Here is a 16,724-nt window from a genome sequence, read left to right as displayed (position 1 = left end):
TGAGTCAAGCAGAACAAGACCAATGACATATCTGAAAGAGCAGAGAGGCGGCGGGAGATTCAGTTCCACTTCAAATTTAGCTTTTCTAGCTAGGTATTAAATTCAAGTATGCAATCCAGGTTTGCTTCAGTATATAAGAGCTTGAGGCAAATGGGAGCATCGCATCCTTCTTTGTTATCCCTCTTGTAGGAATGCTTGTCAAGCGGGTTCTATAGGAGGGAGGTAGGAGTCAGATCCTGGCTAAGCACCTGCCCCTGCCTGTGAGAGGTCTGCGCAAGGACTTCCCAGGAGGGCTCAGAGTAGGTTTGCCAGCTTGTGGGGTCAGACAGTTATTAAACATATACTACTGATATTTGCAAAAAAAAAAAGAAAGAAAAAAAAATAGAAAGAAAGAACTGAAGAGAAAAAAAGGAGGGGAAAAGCAGCTGTCTTCTTTCCAAGCTGGAAAGCTTTAGTGCTGCAGTGAAATATGAAGCACGCACCAATATATGCACTCCCTGCTCTGTGCAAACACAATCCTGGCCACCTACTGCGGTGGCATGTGCAAGAAACCGCACGTGCTGTAGAAGGTGGAGTTGCTATTGTCTGCCAGTAGTCTGATATTAATCTGACAGTTTCTGGAATTCTAAATTGATTATGTCTACAGCTTTTATGCCTAAATGAGGTGAAGTTTACTGCAGTAATAACCAGGTTTAAAGACCCGTGGCACAGAGAGAAGACCTGTTTTCTTTCTGACCAAAAAAATCATTTTACTAATTAGCACCGATGCAGAGATGGCACAGAAACATATATTCAATGTGTATAATATGCATGTACTGTGCAAATGGCATCGGGCTCCCTTTCAGAAACAATTAAACTGTCAGGCTAGAGGTGGAAATACAACAACAAAAATCACTCATAAAAATGAAACAGATACTGAGGAGCAGCAAATTAAAAAGCTAAACAGAAGCCAAAATGTCCTAATAACAAGTGAGGACAGACTGTACTAGCAAACTGAAGCCAAGAGAAGACAGCAGAACGTAACAATGAAGGAAATGGTAAACAACAAAAGAAGCTACAAACTGACAAGCTCTATAGAAATTTAAAAGGCAGCGCGGTAATTAACATGAAACGGTGCCTGCATATGCTCAGAAAGGTTCAGGTGGTTTCTATTACTTATACTGAGATCTAAATGCAAAGCGTTTCACAATCCTTTTCTGTTCTCTTCTCATCAACAGAAATACACACTGATGCAAAAAAAAAATACACACTACAGAGCTACTGCCCTGTCATAAAAAACCGGAAAAATCCCTTTCGGCTCTGAGCTTATTGTTAAACGTCAGCTTATTGTTAAAGACCTGTGGCACTGACAGAAGACATGTTTTCTTTCCAACCAAAATATTCATTTTACTAATTAGCACACCTTCACCCACAGAGAGGGAATAAAAGTAAGGCAATACCGCCAGACTCTGAGACGGCACAGAAACTGATATTCTTGTTTTTGAAGGAAATTTGACTGATCCATCACTTAAAGTCTCCCCAGGTGGTCTCTGGAGTTGTACAACTTTACATATTTCTATGTTAGTCTGGTGGTTTTCTCTTACTCTCACTCGCTCTCTGTGGGTGAAAGTGTGCTAATTAGTAAAATAAATGTATATTCTGGTTGGAAACCACATATATTAAACAATAAGATAGATTGTAGCAATAAATTACAATAAATATATATGATTACTACTTTTCCTGGACACATTTAAATCTTGTAGATTATTAGCACTGAAAGGGATTAAGGTTTTCAAGCTGTCCGGGTATTCTGCAGTAACAGGAACATCTGCAAACCATAGAATACCTGCTATTTTCCCAGCAGTCGACCATCTGCGCATAAACGGCCACATCCTTACAGACTCCACTCTGGCTTTTCCTGTGATGGTTCGGAGAAACTTGTCCTTTCTTGCAGCGGTAATTGCTGTTTGATATTGACTTTGCATCCGGGAAAATATTTTGGTGGTTGGGAGTGAAAGACATGAGAATGCTTGTACAGCAAGACTTGACTGGTGTGTTTATCATCTCGTGTCACTTGGCCTGTAAATTTCGCACTGGTTCTGAAGGTATGATTATGACCTGTTTGAAAGATGGGTGGGTTCAGTGCATGTGCTGTACATCCTGGATGGGGATGAATTGAGGAAGACCTCTCAAACCCTGTCATTATGTCTCACCTGGATTCCCGTTCGTTCTGATATAAACAGATGTCTTAAAGCACTTAAGCAGAGAAGTGCTGACTTCAGTCGTCGGCCTTAAGAGGCTCAATCTAGACCTTGCTTTGAATTTTCAAGCCTGCATTGCTGTCAGCCGTTGTTAAAGTTGTTGATTTTCCTGTATTGAATATGGAGTTGATTTTGTATGCATTTTCTGCTGCAGAGAGATTTGTCTAGCACACAGTGGGCAGAAGTGCATTTGCCAGGGCTCAATTGAATCTCACCATTAGACAAGCCACTTAACGCTGTGGGAATGTCATGCAAAGTTCAAGTGAAATCAAGCAGTCAGTGGGAGCGCAACAGTCTCCTTAGGGATGTCTGCGTCTCTCCTTGTGCCTCTTCTTTTATACTATGTTCACTCATATGCAACAGTAAGGATATTTCTTTGTTTGCTATTGTGTTTCCGGCATATTACACAATAATGGGACGAGCACAATGATTAAATCAAAGGGCCTCTTACTTCTGATCTACATTTTTATGTTTAATTTCAAAAGAAGAAGCCCTGTGGCTTTTTGCTTTTATTCCACATTTAAAGTTTGTTCCTCTGTTTACAAAGATATGGGATTTCAATAGTTTACATGATTTTGCATAATACAAATAGGTCTAAATGTGCATCATCACCACTAACATCCATGTAATCTTAGATGTGCTTTGAGGTATAGGAGGCTACTGCTCGTGAATCAAGGATACGGTGGCTTACCTTTCATTTAATGAGTCATAGTTCTTTGAAGCTCAGTGTTTGTCTGCTGCACAAACCTTATCTGATTACTGGGCTAGTACAACAGGGCCTGAGTTGCTGGCTGCTAACCTCAGGTTAGTAGATCTGATTACTCTTCCAGTTGAGGTCCCACTGCAGGCAGCCAAAACCATCTTTGTTTGTTCTCTCTGTGGGTAGAAATTCTGGCAGCTGCAAGACTCTTGATGCACCACTCTTTGTCTTGGCCATGCTCTCAGAACAGATTAAAGCATAAAAGTCGTCCGTCCTTTGCTTACACTTAGGAATAATATTACTTCAATCGCAGAGATGGTTTCTCTAAGAACCATGAAACCCCAGGCTTTGCTTAAAAGACCCGTTCCTTTTTTGAACTTGTCTTTTCTTGCTAACATCGAGCAGTTGCTGCCACGGCAGACTGCATCAAAATATTCAAGATCTTCTAAGAGTCAGATTACTTAGAAGTATAATGTGGTGAAAAATAATAAACACTTTTCCCTGATCTGTAATTGAGCCTGGCAGCACTATTGACAGTTAATCTCTGTCACTAATTCTCTGTTTCCTTGGTCTTGCGTTTTGGTTTCACTAGATAACATAATCATAACGCATAACAGCGTGGATTTGGTTAGGTTTTCTTTTTTTTCATTGCGTTTATCGCTCCGTTCCACATATTCAGTTTTGCCCCATACTGTGTGATGAGAAACAGCTAAGTACCTTTTTGTAGGTGTATTGTCATGGAAACCACAACTCTGCCCATGGCCACTGACATTCACTTAATTTATTCGTTATTTGGTCACAGTAGCTTTTGAAAGCCCAAGGTTTTTACTGCTCAGTTGTGGCTCTCATTAGTGATATTAACTACAGTACTGTGCAAAAATCTTGAGCCACCTCTCATTCCTTTATATTTTGTTGTATCTACACATAACAGACAGCTTGGCAAAGAAACAATTTACATTGTCAAAATGTATTTTTAGGTACTTTGTTACTAGCACCTTTTTGCAAAAACAGTCTGCACAGGCATTTGACAGCAACTATTATTTGTGCACCAACAAGATGATTTCCAAAGAGCTATTAGCTGAAAACATTGCATGTCTTGACATGCTGTGCAGTGTGTCCTTAAAAACAGTGAGCAAACTGGACAAATGGGGGAATTTTTTTTTACCTGATTTTTGTTTTTAAGAAAAATGAGAGCCACATATGAGGATATTTGTTTAAAAGTTTAATAGAAGAGTGGCAGTATAATGTCCTCGTAAGTGGATATCAGGCCCTTGTAGAGCAAAAATTTGTATTTTGGTCTAGACAACCCAAAATGTTATGTCCACATATGTGGACGCCAGGTCCTAGGAGGTTAAACAAAAACTGGACTGAGTGGCAAAAGGTCTTATGGAATCCAAATGTAAAACTTTTTGTTCATTCATGTCGTTATCAGTATGTTCAGTTGTGAGCGGTACTACAGGGAGTGTCTACAGCAATCTGTATTAACCCCCCCAAAATTCTTACAGCATTTTCTTAGGAGAATGTCCACCAAAGTCCAAACCCTTACACAACCATTTCACCTGCAGCATAACATGCTGGACATCATTGCGAGGACGCTGGTTCTGAAAGAGTTAACTAGAATAACAGTGGGTGAGTTTGGCTGCAGTGGAATCTCAGCTCAGCTCATAGAAACACTAATTGCAGTCAGGCAGGCCTGGGCTGGCGTATGGAGCTTTACAACCCCCCAGACCTTCTGTCAGGCCTCCTGTCTGGCTCTCAGACCCATCGCTATCAAAGTGAGCTCCACCAGTACAAAACCAGCCATCAGGTTTCTTTTTTTCCCTTTGGATACTTGTCACAGTTATAGGAATGCCACCAAAACATCGTGCCAGGAAGTTAGAAAGCACTATTTAAGGTCTACAATTACTGTGTTCGCTACCTGCTGCTTATTCAATGGAAATGTTCCTTTAAAATCTCCTGTAATCAGAGATAATTTTACAGGTTATTTTACCTATTAAAAGATTCAACTCAGCAATTACACCAGACATTCAGATATCCTGTTGTGATTCAGGTTGAAGGTTTTTTATGGTCTGCATTCTCCCACGTGCTTTTCCTCGTGTTTTTTTTCTCTCGTTTCCAGATCCCGTCTTCTACTTTGGCAACACAGACTACCACGTGGATGAGAGTGATGGCTACGTGGAGGTGCAGGTGTGGAGGACAGGGACTGATCTTTCCAAAGGAGGAACTGTCACAGTGCGCTCCAGAAAGACAGATCCGGTCTCAGCTGAAGGTATCTGCTGGTCCCCTTCTCTAACGGCGTTGTCTAGTTTATTCTTAGATAAATGTAAATCACAGAAAACAAAAGATTTAAGATGTCACATTGATAGTCATTTTGAGCTCAACTGTGCAAACAGATTTCAGCACTGAATATGTTGAGTGGATGGCCTAGGGGAATGTAAACACTGGTTAAAGGTGGGGGGAGGGGAGCTAGGGCTTTTCTGTTCGGACCATGTCTTATACGCGCTGGATCTACACATTGTTGTGAGGATAATGACAGTCTGACTGAGAATAGAGCTTCAGGAATGCATGCCAATTGTTCTGCTTGTTCCTAACCGCTTTCGACTGTAAGACTGGTTGCTATCCCTTCAAGTCTGCCCTATAGCGTCTATTATCTGGTTCCCCCAGGCAGTCTTCTCTTCTTTGCACAGATTCCTAATATCTCTACTCCTGCTTGCTTTTTAACTGCAAAAATAACCAAAATCTAATCATATGCAGCATGTTAGAAATTCAGACTCACACTTACACACATAAGTGGGTCATAAGTACATGAAAAAAAAGCCTGGGGGCAAAGTTTGAGCTCTCAATACTCAGACTCTTCACGGAATAGCAGATGAATAACCTGTCAGCACTCAGGGAGATGTCCAGATTCTAGCAGTGCTGCTTTAATATCACAACAAATTCCAATTGTTCATGCCTATGAAACATGAAATAGAAACAGGGATTTTGCTAGCATGAAGTATAGAACTTTTCAACTTGCTTGCAGCCTGAGATTCACAAATGCATTATGAACATGAGAGCTGTTGTCAAGAAAAATATGGGCATGTACTGTAGTTGATTTTTGCTATATGCACTACGTTTTATAAACACTGTTCTTTGAAACACGTCTGACCTATATTGTGTTGTGGGGCAGCTGGTGTGGATTACGTGGGGATCAGCAGGAATCTAGACTTTGCACCAGGGGTCACCATGCAGACAGTTCGTGTGACAATCCTGGATGATCTGGGTCAGCCAGTGCTGGAAGGGCCAGAGAAGTTTGAACTGGTACTACGGATGCCAATGAATGGGATCCTCGGGGAGCCAAGCAAGACTGCTATCATCATCAACGACTCAGTTTCTGACTGTGAGTGAAAATATGGGATGCAATGAGAGCTTATTAACATGGCCACACTTATCTTTATGTATTATTTCTGATTTTTGGATTTAGTGCCAAAGGTGCAGTTCCGTGAAGCTACGTATGTGGGCAATGAGAACTTGGGGCAGATCTCAGCCACTGTATACCGTAGCGGTGATATCAGTTACAAGTCCACAGTACGCTGTTACAGCAGACAGGGAACAGCACAGGTCATGATGGACTTCAATGAGAGGCCTAACACAGACGCTTCTATCATCACCTTCTTACCAGGTTGTGTAGTAAAACCTTACACATGTCCTCTTACATGGTTTGTGTGTGTGTGTATTTCTTACCTGCCCATAGTATTATAAAACACCTTGTGCTATAAAAAAAAAAGAATTAAATTGGAACATTCAATTCTGAAATATAGTTGGAATGGTTAATTACTCATTTGTACTTTTTTTCAGGAGAAATTGAAAAACCGTGTTTACTGGTTTTGGTTGATGACACTGAACATGAGGAAGAGGAAGAGCTCCGTCTTGTTTTGGGAAGCCCTAAGAGTGACTCTCCATTTGGAGCATCCATTGGAGAGCAAAATGAAACACTCATTAAGATAAAAGATGATGGCGACAGTAAGAATCCTTTTTTTGGGCTAAAGACAGTGTAAAGGCTTTTGATATCATTATAACACATTTAAAGTTAGATTAGATCTACAATAGTGTTTTTTAACAGATCACAAAGGTTGTGCCCACTGTGACTGTAATATATGGTATGTGGAAATGTCACAGTTATACTTTACTGTCAATATTTCATGGTTTTTCAGAGGCAATTATTAGTTTTGGAGAGACCAAATTCAGTGTGACTGAGCCCAAGGAAAGTGGCCAAGTGTCTGTAGTAAGGATCCCAGTGCTGCGTGCTGGAGACACATCCAAGGTCTCTGTTGTCCGAGTTCACACCAAAGATGGATCTGCTACCTCTGGGGAGGACTACCATCCCATATCTGAGGGTAAATAATACCGCCAGGCACTTTTATCCCTCTAGCACAATTCTGAAATTTGCTCGAAAATATATTTGTCAAGTGTCTTTCCTTTCTCTCTGCAGAAATTATTTTCAAACAAGGTGACAGAGACCATTTTGTGGAGGTGGAGATTTTATATGATGGTGTAAGAGAAATGAGGGAGGCGTTCACTGTGCATCTGAAGCCTGATGAGAACATGGTGGCAGAGACAAAGGTGAAAGCCAAACTAAATTAGTGTTTACCTTTAAAGCATCTAATTACCACGTTATCACTTTGCAATCAGTAATTTGTTCCCGTTTAAGAACTTCTCTTAATTGCTCTTATTGTCAATCAGCAGATGAGTAAAGCCATAATTTATATTGAGGAGACCAACAGCATGGCAGATGTGACATTCCCCTCAGTGCCCAGAGTGGTGTCGTTGCTGCATTACGATGACCCTGATGGAACCAGGGGCTCTCTGCCTGTGGCCGGATACCCAGTCATTTGTGTCACTGTATGTCCTAACTGATGCTATGATAAATAGATAATTGTTGTCATTTTCTGTGTTAATGGTTAATTTAACAAAGCTTTGTGTCTCACAAGTCCAGATGAAATCTCTTAATGAGGTAGTATTTAACAGATGTGCACACTTTTTTTATTACGAGCTACCTTCAGGGCTCCTCGCTGGCATAAAGAAACAATTTTGCTGTAGGTTTTGGTGGTGAATTTCACTTAAATGTACTGTTTCTTTTCCCATTTCCAGGCTTGTAATCCTAAGTACCTAGACTACGACAAAACAGGCTCCATCTGTGTCAGCGAGAACATCAACAATACCCTAACTCGGTATCGTTGGCTCGTCAGCGCCCCCACTGGTCCAGACGGCGTCACCAGCCCGATGAGGGAAGTTGACTTTGACACCTTCTTCACCTCGTCTAAAATGATAACTCTGGATTCAGTGTATTTCCAGGCTGGTTCTAGGGTTCAGTGTGCAGCAAGAGCTGTGAACTCTAATGGAGATGAAGGTCTAGAACTCACTAGCCCCATAGTATCCATCAGCACGGACGAGGGTGAGTTTAGTCCATTTGCTAACTTTGAACATTTAGTGTCTTTCATAAAAAAGAGTTAACCATAACAAAAGCTTGAACTGTTTTTTAGAGAAATAGAATATTTGATGTTGCTTTGTATTTGTCATGGTTGCAGGGATGTGCCAGCCCCGTGTTGCAGGCACAGTGGGGGCCGAGCCCTTCTCTGCTAAGCTGCGATACAGTGGAGCAGAAGACACAGACCACCCCAATCTTATCAAACTAACTGTCACCATGCCTCACATTGATGGTAAGCAATTCCTGACTAAAAATTAAGACTAATAGGAAATCATGCACAGACAGAATGTTGTTTTGAAACATCATTCGTGTCACTGATCAACCATATTCTTTTAATAAGAAGCTACTTAAGTTACTCACCAATTATTAATGTGTCTGCTGTCCAACTGCTACATGTGTGTTTCTGTAGGTATGTTGCCTGTAGTATCTACACGGCCTCTGTCAAACTTTGAGCTGACGCTTAGCCCCGACGGTACCCGTGTTGGGCACCATCGCTGCTCCAACTTGCTGGACTACACTGAAGTTAAGACTCGTTATGGCTTCCTCTCTGATGCCACCAAAAATCCAGAAGTAATTGGCGAGACTGCACCTTACCAGTACAGCACTTCCCTCAGGGGATCCAGCACACTACGATTCTACAGAAACCTTAACTTGGAGGCTTGTTTGTGGGAATTCACAAGCTACTATGACATGTCTGAGCTGCTCAGCGACTGTGGAGGCACCATCGGAACTGACGGACAGGTAAGCAGTCCTGCCTTGGAGGTCTGGCTCACCTTTGAACCCGTGGCTAAAACAAGCCTTGTCCATTTGCCTAGTTGTTTTTTACTTTGAAGATGAGGTAAATCCTGGCAGATAAAGACGACATTGTCTGGAGATCTCTTCAGTTCCTGAGAGGACCATGGTTTTGTCTTGCTAAAGTAGCAAGTCTCCCCATTTTCCTTTTTTTTGCTATTGGCACATATGCCTTACAGGCATCAACACTTTTTTTCACCTTGGCAACATATTCTTAATTTAAGTTCAGTTAATTAAAACAGTGTTGATAAAGATGGTTTGGAAGCGTACGGGGGGCAAATCATGGTAAAAACCTCCTCTACAATCCATGCTGATGATTATTAATTCATGCCCTGCAGCACTTGCAAATATATTTTGGCTCTGAGGATATGTCGAATTGTATATTGGTTTGCTATTATAATGGGAGATACTTATTTTACATAGCTCCGGGTTTATTTAATAACAAGGGCATCACCCAGGAGATAAAACCTTTCTCAACAAGTGGAACTTTGTTGCCTTAAGTTATGAGATCTAAAAGTGAACATAGCAGAAATAAACACGTCTTAGCAAGTAAGCAGTCTGCTGCCAGTAACATAAACTTGATTGCATATTTCTTTATTTATTAGTGACCACATTTATCGGAGATATTATTTAAAAAAACAAACAATACATTTATAAGTTAGGAAAAGATATTAATGATGTTTTTTTCACTGGTATACATTTATATACAGGACTTGTACTGTGTATAAATTTATAGAGTCAGGCCTCACAGGTTCACTTTGAGCATCAGTGGAAAAAGGAACAGTCTTTTTTGTGGCTGCCCTGTGACCCAAGTGCTCTTCTAAGTGGGCAGGCTGGCTGATTGGAGACAACTCTGTGCAGGTCGGGGCGACTGTCATGTCACAGTGCAGGGCTTAGTGCCCAGCCTAACAGGCCACAGGAATCTATTAAAGCCCAGCAGGTTGTGTCAGAAGGCCATTCTGCAAATCGTTTGCCTGAGCTCTAAATGCCCAGAGGCGTAGGCACGTCTCCACATGAACACAGAGCCAGTGCAGGCAGGTACCGCTCACAGGTCAGAGGAAAGTGCAGATACCAGAGACTGCTCCCACTTTCACCACTTTGACCATTTTAAGACAGCTCTTTTAGAGCAGGAATGTTTCCAGTGAGTCAGTATCTCCAGCAGCAGTATCACATATGTAGAGCATTATTGCAGCCACATGACAGTTATAAAACTGCATAAAAATGCAGTCATATCTTACTACTATACATCTTAAACTGGACTTGTTGGTGTCAGATTTCCCTGTAAAGTGTCTTTTAGGTCCACAGCACACACATATACTGTACACATGACTACATGCGTGTTATTAACTTCAATAACATGAAGCATTTTCAAAATATACCTTAAAACAGCCACAATGGCAGAATATTATCCCTCATTTTCTTTGTGAGCTATTCTATGTGATGATGTCATGATGTTGTTATGTCTTTGAACCTCAGGAACAAGACCAGGTTCGCCTTTGAAGTTTAAATGTAATCTTTGTCACTGCAGGTGCTTAATCTGGTCCAGTCCTTTGTGACCCTACGAGTCCCATTACATGTGTCATATGTCTTTCACTCCCCCGTGGGAGCGGGAGGATGGCAGCACTTTGACTTACAGTCAGAGCTGAGGCTCACATTTGTGTACGACACTGCCATCTTATGGAGAGATGGAATCGGTAGCCCGCCAGAGGCTGAACTACAAGGCAAGATTTGAGCTGCTGTTTGCAACAAAGATTTAACACAATACTTTTATGTCATTTCTACAATCTAAGGCCCTGTAAATTAATGAAGTATGCAACCTAAAGTAGTCTGTCATTGTCTTTGCAGGTGCCCTTTACCCAACCAGCATGCGTATAAATAGTCAAGGACAACTAGTTGTCAACTTCCGCACAGAAGCTCGATTCAGAGGCCTGTTTGTGTTTTCACATCCAGGTATGTCACATCAGTTATACAATATGCAGTTTAAATGCAATGCTGCTCTTTAGCACGTCATAATATGTTTCAAAAATGTCAAATAAACAGATTCTAGAAGATGTTTAGTGTAAAAAAGGGTGACCACGGCTTTGCAGATTTTACCTGTGGCTTATATTTAACTAATGATATTAACCAATAAGGTTGTTTTATGTTTGCTTCTGATGACTGATGTCTTTTTTCCCAACAGCTTCACCACTCACCTCCATGGTTATGTGTCCTGAACACCCTGGTTTAACCTTTAACCTTAGCCTTGTCAGGACTGAGCCAACTTACAGCCAGCCTATCCAGCAGTGGATATTCATCTCTGATTTTGCTGTGAGGAGAGAGTTTGCTTTTAAAAACAGCCGCATTTGTTTTCTCATTTATTTTTCTTACACTTTATTCTTAATTAATTGAATTTTTCCACTCAGGTGCGTGACTACTCTGGCATGTACACAGTGAAGCTCCTCCCCTGTACGTCCCCTCCCAGCCTGGAGTACGCAGTCCCTCCTGTCTGCAATCCCAGAGAGCCTCTCACCTTTGACCTGGATATCCGCTTTCAGCAGGTAATTCCACCTTGTCTAACAAGTTACGCCTGCATCAGATTTAACCATTTATTCAGAATGAAATGTATTTGTGTTTAGTGGCTACACTGTTTAAGTGATAAACATTTTAACTACTGTGACAGCAATGAAACACTATTACAAAACCCCTAATTATTTTTTTTAAAAATGTCTTAATTAAGTGGCATACTGAACTTGGTAGTATGGTGCCAGTGGATAATTTTGTCTTTGCAGTTTCTGGATTAAATTCTGTGGCTATTGTTTGCAAATACAGATATATTTTTTAAAAAAAGCAAATAAAAATTAATCACGATCACGTTTTGGAGATTGAATTTCAGATAATACAATTCCTCCTCTGCTCTCCATATTTACTGTTTGTCTACTTATAAATCCAAGTATACGCAAGAGCGATTGGTCAATAGGGCAAAAGGGAGTCCAACCTGTTACTTGTAGGGTCTGTCTAACAAAGTATCCTGTGAATGTAAAAACAAAAAAGAAGACCATTCAAATCTTCACATTTGGTAGTTAAATATCTAAACTATAAATAAATAGTAAATATGTTTTTTTGTTTTCTGTCTTCTGTGTCTTTTTAGGTTAGTGATCCAGTGGCTGCTGAGTTCAGTCTGAACACACAGATGATCTTACTTTCTAAACGGACACTCTGGCTCTCAGACGGCTCCATGGGCTTTGGACAGGAGAGTGACACTGCTTTCTCAGAGGGTAATACTGTAACATTTCTAAAACGCCTTGAAAATCTTGAAAAATAAAATAAAAGAAAAATATGAAAAGAAAAAATAACATTAAAGGAAATAAATATGCTCCAAGCTCGAAATATTTCTGTGAATGTTTTCATTGCTCAGCTGCGTGGACTTCTCTTCATTCTACAGATCAAAAAGAAATCCCTGTGTGATGAATGGTTCTGTTGATTTGGCAGAAACGTCCCCCATTATTTACTGACTCAACAAAACAAAATGAAAGGAAAATGAGGGCTTCATGAAGTGCCATTCTGACTACTTCCACATCTTTTTCCTAAACAGGCTAATTATGAGAATGCCTGCATTTTGTGTCCATCAACAAGGTCTTAAAACACTTAAAGTCCTTGAAGCTGCTGTCTGAGTCAGTGTAGAGAGTGAGAGTGGCTTTAGCTGGGCTTTTAGTGGTTTTTCCTCATTATATAGCTGAGCAAAGTACAGTCATTTGAGAGAACTGAACCTGCAGGCATAATAGAACCACTTTTACTAACTTTTCATTAAACCATCAAATTTATGCTTGTAATGACTGATGTTTTACTCGTGATGAAATCTTTATTTCTTTTTTATCAGGGGATGCAGTTTATGGGAGAGTGATGGTGGATCCAGTACAGAACTTGGGCAGCTCCTTTATTTGTAACATCGAAAAAGTGTTCCTGTGCACTGGAGCAGATGGATACGTCCCTAAATATAATCCGAGCAATTTTGAGTTCGGCTGTCTGGCTGATGCTCCATCACTGCTTTACAGATTCAAGATCATTGTAAGTAATAAAAGAATATTTCTTATAGTATCACGTGTACTCTGGGCCTATTCAAACTTCATCGTTTCCTGTGTAATTCTTTGACTTCAGGACAAGGCCCAGCCGGAGACACAGGCTCGAGTATTTGGTGATGTACCTTTTAATGCCTTCCTGGCAGTGGATGACCCCGGTGCTTTAGCACTGGTGAGACAACCTGGTTCAGATGGTTTCAGAATGGATTCTACAGCTCTTTTCCAGGTCAGTAAAAACAAATTGAAAACACACACTAAATACTTCACACGATCTAAAATCACAAACCTATGAGTCATTCCAGAGAAAACATTACACTGAAACTATTTAGAGCTAACTTAACCTGCCTTTATGGTGTGAGCATGGTATCCCACTCTGTAGAGATCACAGACTAATAGCTCTAGACTAATGGGTTTTTATTGCGCTGACATTTTATCCCTAACAAGCTGATAGAGAAAAAGACTTAATGACCAGACACAGTCTGTGCCCTCATGAAAAGCTCCTTAGGTTGGCTTTCATAGAGGTTATGATACCAGAGTTATGTATTTTTGGTATGACTCACACTCTCCACTTTTCATCATGTCCAAATTGCTGCTTTTGGTCAGGGAATCTATGTTTCTTGGCTTGTTAACAAGGAAAAGTCAGTATCATTAAGTCTGCAGACTGGCAGGGCATTTTCCAATGGTTAAACAAGTTTTGTGCTTTTCTATTCAGTTTATGCAGTGACTGGACTGAACTGGACTGTGAGGTTTAGCTCTGTTTTAGTCACAAAATAAAACTGAAGTTGTTCCTTACAAGAAAATGTCAAAAAATAAAGGTTTCATAGCACATACGTACTACTCTCTGCACGGAACTGTTAGATCTGACTCTAATGGTTATAGTTTAATAAAGCTGGCAGTTAAGGATCTCTGAGAATAGATATACTTTTAGCCTTCCACTAAAATATAGGGAGGAGGTGGCAAAAACCCCTTTATCAATTCTGTCCTTTTTTTTACCTGGGTAATTTGAGACACATGGATGGACATTAAAATAATAGCTGTTGCTCGTTTCAGGTGGCTGCAGGAAGAGAGTGGTACATACACACCATCTACACTGTCCGGTCCAAGGACAATGCTAACCGTGGCATAGGGAAGAGAAGCCTGGAGTACCACGTGATGAGTCAGCACACTGATTTGCTACCGAAGAGTCAACATCGCCTCAGAAGATCAGCTAATGATGTCCTAGATATAGTAGAGGACATTGGTGTGAGTAACAATCGTGGCACCAACATCCTGCACATCGCCCTGGACCGCAGTGGCCAACAGAGGACGAGCCCGGACAGGGAGATCTTTACCAAAGGACAGATCCCTCGAGAGCTCAAAGAGAGGGACGGTGACGACAGCCTGGTTTTGATGATTGGTATCTTTGTGGGGCTGCTACTTACCGTTCTCGTCATCATTGTGGTGGTGTTACTAGTTCGGTCCAAACAAGAGAAGAAAGAAGTGCCCAGGAACTCCAGCAGCGCAGAGCCCATGATGACACAAAACATCAGTGACAGCTCAGAGGTCTAACTGACAGACTGAAGATCGAGAAAGTTATTTTATGTTGCAAGTGCCTCACATTTACATAAAAAAACTGAAGATTGCGTGTGAAACAACACAAACTACAAGAGCTTTGATTCTATTCAGAAATCTACTTGAAATATTGCATCACTCCTCATGCTGGAGAGTGGTCTGGACACTAGGAAACGGACAGTGTTAGTAGCTGTTTTAAGGCACTTGCCAAGTTGTCACTTATTAATTGGCCTTTGATGCCACTTGATCCAAAAAGGTGTTATTAGGTTTCCAAAGGTGCTACAGAAGATGCCTCTTACCTTGAATGGTGTTTGGTGTTTTGCTGAGTAGGTCTAGAGAGGCCGGATATTTTGCATTTGCTGACACTGTCCACAGTACGCTTTCACTGGAAAAACCTGTCTGTTCTTACAGAGAATGATTAGATTCTGTGTGTGCCTAAGAAGTCACAGGACTTTACGGTTTTATGATGTAAAATGTGTGTCCTGTGTGTTCAGTAAAACGCTCAATTGAAAATCATCCAAGTGAATATAATTTTCTTGTGCTTATGTTCTTGCATGCAATTAATTTTTGTACTTTAGGATTTTAAAAAAGTCTCACTGCTGATTTAAACTGGCTTGTGGCAAATGTGTCTGATCTACTGTACTTCCACATGTTTGTATTTTACAGTATATCCCATGAGAAACTGTATTTATCTAATGGTTATTGTTCTTCTCTTAGTTAACATATGACACTGAATCAGATAGGGGAACTTAAACAGTTCTCTTAAAGGATCCTGTGGTGTTACAGCAGCTTTCGGGATAGCTGGTCTGCAGTGTACAGTGTAGTGTAGTAATGGTTTCACATCCATTATTTTTAACAGGAACTACATTCATAACTGGTACGCTTAAATTCTACTGTAAGTGTTGCCTACTGTAGCTTTGTAGAGCTTGCTAAATCCCTTTCTCAACAGGGCTACATGTTGACTGTGCTTTTTTTATGCTTTATTTCACTTAAAGGGAATGAAATGTTTAATCTGCAATCATTCTCTCTTTGATTTTTTGATATTTTGGTTTTAAATATATTTATTTTCCAAGTATTGTTCTGTTGACACAAATCAATCCTTTTCCACCTTTGATTTTGATTCATCAAATCTTTTTTTCTCAAACGGTATGACATGCTTATTATTGTGATATTGCAGTAGATATTAACAGTTTGCATTGAAAGAAAAAAATGCTAAAAACTTTATCCATGTTGCCATAAAATCTGATTACCTCATACTGCTGTGTATCCTATAATAAACATCAACTTCATAATCACTTTATAAATGTCAAGTTTGTTTGCTTTTTTATTATTATTTTGAAATTGAAAACAATTCTATGCAACCTGTGATAAAATACCTTGATGAAATGTTTATCCACAGTATGATTTTTTTGTTTTTCGGTGCACATTTTGCTTGCTAATCTAGGTTTGACACTGTATCAATGTACTGTGCTTCTTTTACTATACTCTAATACGCTGAGTGCATTTTTTATGCACAATGATGTATCTATGTATATACACATATGTATTACATATAAATATACCATTTGGATGTTTTGGGAACAGTTATTGTTAAAAGATGCATACTGTATGTGCTGTAAGTATTTGTAACATAGACCAGGAAGACAACATGGTCTGCAAATAAATAATTTTTCAAGAAAATAGCATTGAACTTAATGATTTCATGAAATCTGTATAAATATAGAAATATTGGGAAAAGCAGCGTCATAACAAGCCAGTGAAATTGAAATTTGTACCCACTGTAGCCCAGAATGTGTGTCCCCAGTGCCTGTGTAAATTACAATTTCATTTTCACTACTGTTAAACGATTTGGTTTTATTTGGGGAGAAAAAAAATTTCCCTGCAGAGCAAACAAACAAATGTTAGTCACACACATACAC

General features: G+C 40.1%; 1 protein-coding gene across 1 annotated transcript in view; it reads left to right on the top strand.

Moving 5' to 3' along the window:
- The window catches only part of frem2b (FRAS1 related extracellular matrix 2b), a 48,754-nt gene extending 32,269 nt beyond the window's left edge, over nt 1–16,485 (top strand). Inside the window, exons 7-24 of the mRNA XM_026191459.1 lie at nt 5,060–5,209; nt 6,110–6,319; nt 6,404–6,601; nt 6,778–6,942; nt 7,134–7,316; nt 7,412–7,542; nt 7,666–7,821; nt 8,071–8,374; nt 8,508–8,639; nt 8,817–9,148; nt 10,728–10,920; nt 11,045–11,149; nt 11,379–11,506; nt 11,602–11,736; nt 12,327–12,453; nt 13,056–13,243; nt 13,334–13,480; nt 14,305–16,485. Of these exons, the coding sequence (XP_026047244.1) occupies nt 5,060–5,209; nt 6,110–6,319; nt 6,404–6,601; nt 6,778–6,942; nt 7,134–7,316; nt 7,412–7,542; nt 7,666–7,821; nt 8,071–8,374; nt 8,508–8,639; nt 8,817–9,148; nt 10,728–10,920; nt 11,045–11,149; nt 11,379–11,506; nt 11,602–11,736; nt 12,327–12,453; nt 13,056–13,243; nt 13,334–13,480; nt 14,305–14,802 (3,482 nt within the window). The 3' untranslated portion in view covers nt 14,803–16,485. The remainder of the gene's footprint in view (nt 1–5,059; nt 5,210–6,109; nt 6,320–6,403; nt 6,602–6,777; nt 6,943–7,133; nt 7,317–7,411; nt 7,543–7,665; nt 7,822–8,070; nt 8,375–8,507; nt 8,640–8,816; nt 9,149–10,727; nt 10,921–11,044; nt 11,150–11,378; nt 11,507–11,601; nt 11,737–12,326; nt 12,454–13,055; nt 13,244–13,333; nt 13,481–14,304) is intronic.
- Nucleotides 16,486–16,724: the final 239 nt, after the last annotated feature.

The sequence above is a fragment of the Astatotilapia calliptera genome, chromosome 14 (assembly GCF_900246225.1).
Source record: "Astatotilapia calliptera chromosome 14, fAstCal1.2, whole genome shotgun sequence".
In the NCBI taxonomy this organism is placed as follows: Eukaryota; Metazoa; Chordata; class Actinopteri; order Cichliformes; family Cichlidae; genus Astatotilapia; species Astatotilapia calliptera.
This window is presented reverse-complemented; position numbering and strand designations above follow the sequence as displayed.